The following is an 11,725-nucleotide window of genomic DNA, read 5'->3' as shown; positions in this document are numbered from 1 at the left end:
CAAGAGACCAAAATGACACAGACATTAACAACTATAGGTCACCGTACGGCCTTCAACAATGAGCAGAGCCCATACCACATAGTCAACTATAAAATGCCCCGATATGACAATGTAAAACAATTCAAACGAGAAAACTTACGGCCTTGTTCATATAAAAAAATGAACGAAAAACAAATATGTAACACATAAACAAACGACAACCACTGAATTACAGGCTCCTGACATAGGACAGGCAAATACATAAATAATGATGTGGCGGGGTTAAAAGTCCTTTTATGGATTATCTCATCGTAAAAGTATATACATCTCTATCTTGTGATATTTTACATACTCACAGTCTTGATTAACGCATACTTAGAGTTGTGTCGTATGCAAATTAATTTTAATGTAGTTTGGAGTCTTTTGAAAAAAATAAACAGAATGTAGTCCGTTATTGTGAGAATATTTGAACAAAGGTTTTACCGAAGAGAGAACCATAAATTCTTAAGGAAATATACACGTCACAGAGTAAGATTTTATTTTGTTTTGTACACAATACAAAGTTTATTTGCGTTCAGTTAATCAACTGATGATATAAGTTACCAACCCACGATTGGAATCTAACCTTCAGTTACTGTGTACATTGCGGCATTTCCGTCGCATTCATTACATACTAATAATTCATTCCTGTCTCTGTCATAGTAAATAGCTCTTGGCATGTGCAGTCCGTCTCTTAATGACAGTAAAAACTTACTCTTCTTTTTCTTTCCATCCTGTTTTATGATCAAAAGATTATACGAATCATTACATGCAACAAAAACGTTTTGCTCATTGTATACAGCTAATCCAGCTGGACCTCGCATATTGTTTTCACTATGCCAATATATGCCATATATGGATTCACCTTTCAGACTAAAGCATTTCACCGTGTCAGTGCCGTCTATGTACATTTTATTCTTATAGGTTGCAATTACCCATGTGTTTCCGGTATCGTATTTGATCTTGTTCAGAACTTTTCCTGAAAGATCTAATACAACTATTCCTTTTCCGCTGGTCAGTACTACATAGAGCTTACCATCTTTGTAGGATATTCCACGACAATCGTGCTCAACCGGTATTTTTATCACGTATGCGCTATACAGATTTATAATACTTATGTTCCTGCTAGAAATATGAGTAACAGCAATACGATCCGAGTCTATAAGTGTTATATAAAACGGATTATCTGAGCAAGGGATGTTTCGAAGGTACTGCCCTTGTTCGTTTAATTCCATGACACATCCCTTTCCATGAGTGTTAACTATAAGCTTATGACCATTAGGTAATATAAGACAACTAGGAATTGAGCTTCGCCTTTCTATTTCTATTCTAAATTTGTGTTTCAGCTGTAGACCAATTACAGTATTACTTCCCTTTGCTGAGTCAGATACTTGACTTTGAGCTTGGTCAAGTTTTGGATCTTTAAATTGCAACTCTGATTTTCTTTCTATAACTGATAACGTTCCAAACAAATTGGTGCAATCCAATAATGAAGTTATAGTAGGATCTACCGTCATGGTAATCCCAAAATGTTTTGCGTCGGTAATTGTGGTTTTAATGAATTTTATTTCCGCCGAAACCATTTTGTCCATTTCACGCGTTCCTAGGAAAACTTGAGCATCTGATGCCTTTTTTTTCATTGTTTCAATTTTTTCTTTAAATTGCTTTAGCGTTTGATCAACTAAATGCCATTGATCCCGATTTGAACAGTGTGTAGATTTACAGGTCATAGTTTGCTCTGTTAGATTTATTATCATTTGTTTTTCTAGGAAATCTAGATGTGTATTTAGATTTTTCCTTGTTTCCTTTATATTTTTCTTTATCAGATTTTCCTGTGTTTCAAATTGTTCTTCATTAAGTTTTTCCTTTTTTTTAAATTTGCTGACATTTTGTAATGCCCCATTGATTTTATCTTCCAAGTCAGCGAGGGCAGTTGATTGCTTGGAATTTTCTGCAGCTTTGTCTAGAGACAACAGCTTTGAGCAAGTTTTATGCTGATCAACACAATCTTTGCAGAGAGCTATGTCATGTAGAGAACAGTAAAGGTCGTACCCTTTCTTATGTTCTACGCATGTTTGGCTGACAGAAACATTTTTATTTTTTTGGTAATCAGACATTGTTATCAGGTTGTGATTTCTGGACATTTTCAATGATCGGTGAACCTTTTCGCAGTCTGCACAATAACCTTCTTCGCAGGTAGTACACCATTTCTGTGCATACGTAATGTTGTCCTCATAGGCACAGGGGTCACATTTGATAACGTCACTCATCGCCTGAGAAAAATATAAGTGTTTCTATTATTTGTATGAAATGTTTAAATGTAATCTAAGCAACAATGTATAATTCGTGCTTCAATACCAGTGGTCAGCGTTTCCTTGTTGACATGAATTATCATTGATTATAAATGAACTGTTAACAAAACTTTAAATCTATAAAATACTAAGGCTTTTCTACCTCAGGAATAGATTACCTTAGCTGTATATGGCTTAACTTTAAGAAATTGTTGGTCCTTAAATCTTTCAACTTCGTACTTTATTTGACTTTTCATCTTGTTTTTATATAATGAGTCTTTTGTAGACGAAACGAGCGTCTAGCGCATATACAAAATCTGAATCCTGGTATTGTGGATTCATTATTATTTGTGGACTATCTATTTTTGTGGATTTTGTGGGTAAAGGCGAATCACGAATTCAAATTGTACAATGAAATACAAATGTTCTATAGACTTATATGCAGACTTAAGGGCATACGATACAGTTTTGATTCCGTATTTACAGTTTGATGAAAATTTCCATATAGGCTTTTTTTTGCCTGATTAAATCAAATATGTAATAAAAAAAATGCCTTCATGTGCTACTTTTTGAGTTAAATGAGGTCTAAATTTTGTATATTTCCTCAAAATTCGAATTTGTGGCCGTATTTTCTCTTTTGAAGGAAAGCCATAACTTTTTTGTTTTAAAAGATAAACACAAATTGTTTTTTATTAAATAATTTGTAATTTCTGTACTTTATAAGTATCTTAAAAATTTATGCATTTTTAATTCAGAAATAACTCATATTTATCAAATGGTCATGAATTGAGAAAAAAACGTAATTTTTTGCTGTATATTTCTCAAAATTTAAAAAAAATTGCACTATTTATAGTTTTATAAAATTTCGTCCACATAATCCCCTGCAAAATGAAACTAAATGTCGTTTTAAAAAATAGGGGTCCATGCACTCGTTTTCAAATTAAGTCAGTTTGAATGATAAAAATCGGTCGAAGAATGCATCTTTTGCCGATATGTCATAGTTTGACGTCGCGAAATTAACATTTTACGTTAGCAATGTCATTACCTCCCCTGTAACTGTATCGCATGCCCTTAAGCAAAACAACGATATTAAATATTCATGAAATAACAATAGTTAATGAATCAACAAAAATAGATACCCACGACAATAGATGAATCCACAGTAGTTATAATGAGTTTATTCTATGGTACTGAAACATCATAGAAGATGCAATTTAAACCAGAAATCAGAAATCACAATTTACCTTTTAAATAAGGTACGTTTGAGAGAAAAGGTTTGAGAAGCCAAACATATGTTTAGGGGAAATTAAGCTAGAATCGACAATAATAAATACATTAGTTCTAATGCTTATCTGGATTTTTAAACGTACTCATGGTGTACAGAGGAGGAGGGTGTAAAGGGGGGGGGGGGTGGGTAACATAATAAGTGATATTGTATAGTCCGTAAACTAATATACAATCCAAGTGAATTCAGTTGTTCCTTGAATATACCTAGTCATATCAAAATATTACAACATATGGTGTCACTTATTGTTAAGTTCATTGGTTCTTCGCTTTAGAAGACCTACTACTATCTATTTGGTATAACTATGAATTAAACTTACAAAACATTGTAGTGCAAGTACACAAAATATCGTTAACCACTACGAAATAAACATTATTTCAAGGGCTGAAAACAGCAATATAGATTAGAGGACTATTTTATTGGGAATCATCAAGAATTTACGTTTTTTCATTTAATGTGATTCATGATAGTGGTGTAATAAATTTAGCATTTAGTTGTCTACAATATCCCTTTATTTTAGAGGCCACTCATAAAAGTGTCTGTCAAAGTAATCACGTAATCACATGTTTTTGCCAAAATAATCGGTCATAAGCAGGGATTAAATTTTTTAAACAAATAATCAAATAATCAAAAATACAGTCCTAGATTATAAAATAATCATGAAATATCTAGTCTGACAATGAAATGATCTCTATATAAACGGCCAAGTAATCAAAACCCATGAGGAGGCTCATTTTACAGGTAGTGAGTGAAAACGACATTATACTAAACGAAATATGAGTTAAGGTTCATAAAGAATGTTTTCTGAGAAATGAAACATTCAAAAGTAATACATTATTAAGTTACCTTGTTTGTCAACATCTGACAGTAATAACAGCTGGTTGATTGTTATTCACTGTTGGACTTTGAGCAATGGGCGTTTTATCTTTAAAAATTGCACAATTGAATAAGTAAATGATCATACGGTATAAATGTGTGATTATTCTAATTATATCATGTTACAATGAAGAAACTTTTGTTATTCTAGTAAATTGTTATTGTTTTTATCAATTTTAAATTCACAAAATAATACTGAATAGTTTTGATAAACTGACATTTTCAACTAAAAATTGACATTTCAATCATTGTTTTTAGACAAGATAGATGTTAGTCAAGGTATTACGCAAAGAGACGTTTTAAACACATTAAAAGCCTTGTGATCATGATGAAGCAATGCGTTAGTAAAATGTCGGTTTGACCACTACTTTTTGGAATTTTGGGTCATCAATGCTCTTAATCTTTGTTTGGCTTTCTTTACTATTTTTAACCTGAGCGTCACTGATGCATCTTATATTGACGAAACACGCGTCTGGTGTATCAAATTATAAGTCTGGTATTTTAAATATCAATTATCATGTCGTAATGTTCTATTGTATTGTTTATTTGTGAATTTCTCTTTCCTAAAAGAGGGGCGAAAGATACCAGAGGAACAGTCAAACTCATAAATCGAAAATAAACTTACAACGTCACCGCTAGAAATGAAAAAGACAAACAGACAAATAATATATATAGTACACAACAAACAACATAGAAAACTAAAGACACAAACCCACAAAAAACTGGGGGTGATAGCATGTGCTACGGAAGGGTTAGCAGATCCTGCTCCATATGTAGCACCCATCGTGGTTCTCAGGCAGCAATACACAGTTAGGAAAACAACTTAAAATTGACACTCATAATTTTTATACACCCTCTTTCCCCTTCTGTCTTACAAAGAAGGCTTCATATGTGTGTTATGCATGTATATACTTATAGAAAGAGAATCTTCCATAGATTTGATTTCTAATGGTCATAAGGGTGAAATATAATCCCTCTTGCGTGTAACCATGGCAACAATCTGCATTTCTAAGATACAAAATATAGCAAAAAAGGGGGGTGAACATGTCACAAAAGTCTCCAAAATTTGGTCTAATGGAAAATTTCAATCAATTACAGTAATACCTTTCCTGAATCCATAGGTTTATATCTATCAAGTGGTCCCAAAAAAATCATATGCTTATCTGCTCGTTTTTCCATAAAATTGAATTGAAAAGATCGAGCGCAAAATCTTTGTTGATAAACACTACAATAATGTATGGACGGATAGGAAAATACGGACTGTCAATCATATAAATGGCCTATAAAACATGTTAAAAACAATCTTAATGTTCATATGAACCCACTAAGAAGGCTACATTATTCTTCAATTATCTAAAAATCAATTTTATTGTACAAAAACTTTCATATTTAAAAAATTCACAGGGGCCATAATGCGAAACTAAACTTCTAACTGTGTATTGCTACCTCATGTTATTACAAAACCGGTAAATAGTCTAATTCGGTAAACCACACTAAGGAAAATGGAAAGGAATTGTAGTTACGACGTACACCCGACTCGTGATGGCTTCCGTTAAATTTACGAAGGGATGATTTTAACTTCACAATTTGGAACTCTTGGTATAAAAGCTTCCTTGTGAGCAGCAAACCTCTACCAAAAAAAAAAAAACATGATAGGAAATACAAGCGCAGGAATATCGTATCAATTTGGAGACACATACTCCGTATGCAGGCGCTACTGGAATGTTGCTACATAGAAATTGAAATTTCACAATAGAGAAACTGAAATCATCTCGTTTGACGTAAAATTTTGTTTTCAACTGACGCTCATTGTTAATTTCTAGATACAAGTCAAGATAAAGGCGGGAGGTTTGACTAGCCACACAACCAGGTGCATCACACCATTTTTTTCTTAATATCTCCGCTACTAAGTCAGCAAAATAGCAAATGTTAACTTATAGTTCGTTTATGTCTGTGTTGCATTGTCATTTGGTTTTTTGTTGCACTTTAGTGTTTCTGTTGTTTTGTTGTTTTCATCTTATATTTGTTTCCCCTAGTTTTAGTTTGTAACCCAGTTTTGTTTTTTCTCAATCGATTTATGACTTTCGAACAGCGGTATACTACTGTTGCCTTTATTTGTCTCATATTCAAAGGTAAATGATAATAGTTCAGAAGTATTTTTGCACTATTTTGAAGAAGTTTGAAGCCTTAATGAAACATCTCTAGCTAATGGGGTAAATTGAAGGTCACATGAAAATAAATTGTAAGCAAAGGTCAAAATATAGAACGCCAAATTGACCTTTGACCTTGACCTCAACTTTGAGGTCATAGATCAGTGATCTCAAATCAAAAGACCCCAGGTCAATCACGTGTATGGTTGTGGAGAAATACTGATTTCAAATACATAAGGGGAGAAAATATGGGTTAACCAAAACTCTTCGACTTAAAAACATTAAAGTTGCGGCTTAGTGTAATCAGTTATTTGGCAAACACATTATATCATTTGCTGTAAGAGTTTCGTTTGAATAACGATAACAAGCAAAATTCAAAATTTATAACATGACCTTGACCTTTGACCTTGACCTCAATTTCCTTCAAATGGATCAAGGACTTCATATCTAAAGACTGTAGGTCTCTACGACTTATAACATATGAATGAATCCAACATATCGCCTATCTTAAATTTTCAATGGGAAATAACTCCCATCAGATATCCTCCGATCACTCCAGTCAAAATTAACCAACAATTTGGTGAAAACAGTTTGTTAAAATCTTTTACGGTTTAAGAGATATAGAGATAACAAGAAAAGGGGACGCAGGGAGATAACTCCTATAACAATACATGTAAGTGTTCGGTCACACAGGGTGAGTTTTGAAACCCCCATTACTGTACAACATCATTGGCCAAAAATCCATTCGATATGTTGTAAGACAAAAAAGCATCTCAGACGGCAGAAGAAAAAAAAATAAACAGAAGAAACACAAAAGGTCTTTCCACGAAAAGTGGAACGACCTAAAAATATCACAAAAATACTGAACAGCACAACATAAAAGAAATAGAGTATAGAAACGAAGAATGTTTCAAAAAATAAAAACCAGACCAAAGAGCAGGCAACCACCTTAAGGACAACGCAGCGAAAAACATCTCGCTTTTGAAAACTAGATTCAGCTGTTCCATTATTTATATATATATATATATATATATAATGGACACAACATCAAAATCCAAAACATACACATGAACCCATTTTATAAGCACACAAGCTAACAACGGATAAAGGTTAGTTTAGTTTTATGAAATATAAACCCTAACTCTGATCAACTTGGGATGAACAAACATACAACAATGCGCATAGTAAAACTTGGTTCAAAAGAAGTCAGAGAGTCCGGTGCTAGAATAGAGAACAGAAAAACTGAGCATAGAATTTAGAATGGAAATGAGGAATGTTTCAAAGAGACAACAACCCGACCAAAGAGCAGATAACAACGGAAGGCCAAAAATTAATCTTAAACGCAGCGAGAAAATGGTTCCAAAAAAAATGGTGTACTTGTTCAGTAAAAATGGTCGTCACACTTAACTCACAAACGTATAAATGAATTAAAATTAAAAGAAACATACAAGCAAGCAAAGTTCAAAGGCTCCTAACTTGGGCCTGGTGCAAACATTGTCGTTCTCAAAATAGTGTATAACTGACGTCGATATTGATGTACAAAGACTTCACCGGTAAAATTTTGACAAAACAAATATCAACGCAAAGTATTGTACATGTTGCTCATATTTCAAGGACAGCGGAAGTCATGAATTTGTGTGTGTGGTGCAAAAACCGATAAGGTCAATATCATTCGATCAGTCATAATTACGACAACAGGGGGACCAACAATAGAGAGCACATTTCAATGGAGAAACATCAAACACATTGCAAAATGTGCATCAAAATACTTCTGAATGAATAAACCAATGATATAAATAAATATAAAAAAGAAGATGTGGAATGATTGCCAATGAGACAACTGTCCACAAGAGACCAAAATGACACAGACATTAACAACTATAGTTCACCGTACGGCCTTCAACAATGAGCAAAGCCCATACCACATAGTCAGCTATAAAAGGCCCCGATATGACAATGTAAAACAATTCAAACGAGAAAACTTACGGCCTTTTTCATATAAAAAAATGAACGAAAAACAAATATGTAACACATAAACAAACGACAACCACTGAATTACAGATTCCTGACTTAGGACAGGCACATACATAAATAATAATGTGGCGGGGTTAAAAGTCCTTTTATGGATTATCACATCGTAAAAGCATATACATCTCTATCTGATATTTTACATACTCACATTCTTGATTAACGCATACTTAGAGTTGTGTCGTATGCAAATTAATTTTAATGTAGTTTGGAGTCTTTTGAAAAAAATAAACAGAATGTAGTATACACGTCACAGAGTAAGATTTTATTTTGTTTTGTACACAATACAAAGTTTATTTGCGTTCAGTTAATCAACTGATGATATAAGTTACCAACTCACGATTGGAATCTAACCTTCAGTTACTGTGTACATTGCGGCATTTCCGTCGCTTTCATTACATACTAATAATTCATTCCTGTCTCTGTCATAGTAAATAGCTCTTGGCATGTGCAGTCCGTCTCTTAATGACAGTAAAAACTTACTCTTCTTTTTCTTTCCATCCTGTTTTATGATCAAAAGATTATACGAATCATTACATGCAACAAAAACGTTTTGCTCATTGTATACAGCTAATCCAGCTGGACCTCGCATATTGTTTTCACTATGCCCATATATGAATTCACCTTTCAGACTAAAGCATTCCAACATGTCACGATAGTTTATGTACATCTTATCCTTATAGGTTGCAATAACCCAAGTGTTTCCGGTATCGTATTTGATCTTGTTCAGAACTTTTCCTGAAAGATCTAATACAACTATTCCTTTTCCGCTGGTCAGTACTACATAGAGTTTACCATCTTGGTAGGATATTCCACGACTATGGTGCTCGACCGGTATTTTTATCACGTCTTTGCTATACAGACTTATAATACTTATGTTCCTGCTAGATATATGAGTTACAGCAATACGATCCGAGTCTATAAGTGTTATATAAAACGGATTATCTGAGCAAGGGATGTTTCGAAGGTACTGTCCTTGTTCGTTTAATTCCATGACACACCCCTTTCCATGAGTGTTAACTATAAGCTTATGATCATTAGGTAAAATAAGACAACTAGTAATTAAGCCTCGCCCTTCTATTTCTATTCTAAATTTGTGTTTCAGCTGTAGACCAATTACACTATTACTTCCCTTTGCTGAGTCAGATACTTGACTTTGAGCTTGGTTTAGTTTTGGATCTTTAAATTGCAACTCAAATTTTCTTTCTATAACTGATAACGTTCCAAACAAATTGGTGCAATCCAATAATGAAGTTATAGAAGGATCTACCGTCATGGTAATCCCAAAATGTTTTGCGTCGGTAATTGTGGTTTTAATGAATTTTATTTCCGCCGAAACCATTTTGTCCATTTCACGCGTTCCTAGGAAAACTTGAGCATCTGATGCCTTTTTTTTCATTGTTTCAATTTTTTCTTTAAATTGCTTTAGCGTTTGATCAACTAAATGCCATTGATCCCGATTTGAACAGTGTGTAGATTTACAGGTAATAGTTTGCTCTGTTAGATTTATTATCATTTGTTTTTCTAGGAAATCTAGATGTGTATTTAGATTTTTCCTTGTTTCCTTTATATTTTTCTTTATCAGATTTTCCTGTGTTTCAAATTGTTCTTCATTAAGTTTTTCCTCTTTTAAACATTTGCTGACATTTTGTAATGCCCCATTGATTTTATCTTCCAAGTCAGCGAGGGCAGTTGATTGCTTGGAATTTTCTGCAGCTTTGTCTAGAGACAACAGCTTTGAGCAAGTTTTATGCTGATCAACACAATCTATGCAGAGAGCTGTGTCATGTTTGGAACAGTAAAGGTCGTACCTTTTGTTATGTTCTGCGCATGTTTGGCTGACAAAAACTTTTTTGTTTTTTTGGTAATCAGACATTGTTATCAGGTTGTGATTTCTGGACATTTTCAATGATCGGTGAACCTTTTCGCAGTCTGCACAATAACCTTCTTCACAGGTAGTACACCATTTCTGTGCATACTTAATGTTGTCCTCATAGGCACAGGGGTCACATTTGATAACGTCACTCATCGCCTGAGAAAAATATAAGTGTTTCTATTATTTGTCTGTAATGTTTATTTGTAATCTATCGGTTGCAACAATGTATAATTCGTGCTTCAATACCAGTGGTCAGCGTTTCCTTGTTGACATGAATTATCATTGATTATACATTAACTGTTAACTAAACTTTAAATCTTTAAATTCTAAGGCTTTTCTACCTCAGGAATAGATTACCTTGGCTTAAGTTTAAGAAATTGTTGGTCCTTAAATCTTTCAACTTCTTACTTTATTTGACTTTTTCATCTTGTTTTTATATAATGAGTCTTTTGTAGACGAAACGAGCGTCTAGCGCATATACAAAATCTGAATCCTGGTATTGTGGATTCATTATTATTTGTGGAATATCTATTTTTGTGGATTTTGTGGGTAAAGGTGAATCACGAATTCAAAATGTACAATGAAATCTAACTTTCTATAGACTTATATGCAGACGTAGTTATAATGAGTTTATTCTATGGTACTAAAACGTCATAAAAGATGTAATTAAAACCAGAAATCAGAAATCACAATTTACCTTTTAAATAAGGTACTTTTGAGAGAAAAGGTTTGAGAAGCCAAACATATGTTTAGGGGAAATTAAGCTAGAATCGACAATAATTAATACATTAGTTCTAATACTTATCTGGAATTTTAAACGTACTCATGGTGTACGGAGGAAAAGGGTGCAAAAGGGGGGGGGGGGGGGGGGGGTAACATAATAAGTGATATGGTAGAGTCCGTAAACTAATATACAATCCAAGTGAATTCAGTTGTTCCTTGAATATACCTAGTCATACCAAAATATTACAACATATGGTGTCACTTATTGTTAAGTTCATTGGTTCTTCGCTTTAGAAGACCTACTACCATCTATTTGGTATAACTATAGATGAATTAAACTTACAAAACATTGTAGTGCAAGTACACAAAATATCGTTAACCACTATGAAATAAACATTATTTCAAGGGCTGAAAACAGCAATATAGATTAGAGGACTATTTTATTGGGAATCATCAAGGATTTACGTTTTTTTTTCTT

General features: G+C 33.4%; 2 protein-coding genes across 2 annotated transcripts; both read right to left on the bottom strand.

The window, feature by feature from the left end:
• Window positions 1-507: 507 nt before the first annotated feature.
• LOC139483552 (uncharacterized) lies at window positions 508-4,496 on the bottom strand. Its single transcript, XM_071267567.1, has 2 exons — window positions 4,441-4,496; window positions 508-2,291 (listed from the first exon to the last, which is right to left on the bottom strand). The coding sequence occupies exons 1-2, from the start codon at window positions 4,453-4,455 to the stop codon at window positions 600-602; spliced, it is 1,707 nt and encodes a 568-aa protein (XP_071123668.1). The 5' UTR covers window positions 4,456-4,496; the 3' UTR covers window positions 508-599.
• Window positions 4,497-8,997: 4,501 nt separating this feature from the next.
• LOC139483286 (uncharacterized) lies at window positions 8,998-10,677 on the bottom strand. Its single transcript, XM_071267315.1, has one exon. The coding sequence runs from the start codon at window positions 10,675-10,677 to the stop codon at window positions 8,998-9,000; it is 1,680 nt and encodes a 559-aa protein (XP_071123416.1).
• Window positions 10,678-11,725: the final 1,048 nt, after the last annotated feature.

The sequence above is a fragment of the Mytilus edulis genome, chromosome 7, assembly GCF_963676685.1.
Source record: "Mytilus edulis chromosome 7, xbMytEdul2.2, whole genome shotgun sequence".
NCBI lineage: Eukaryota > Metazoa > Mollusca > Bivalvia > Mytilida > Mytilidae > Mytilus > Mytilus edulis.
Note: the sequence above shows the minus strand (reverse complement) of the source record. Positions and strands in the feature narration are given on the sequence as shown.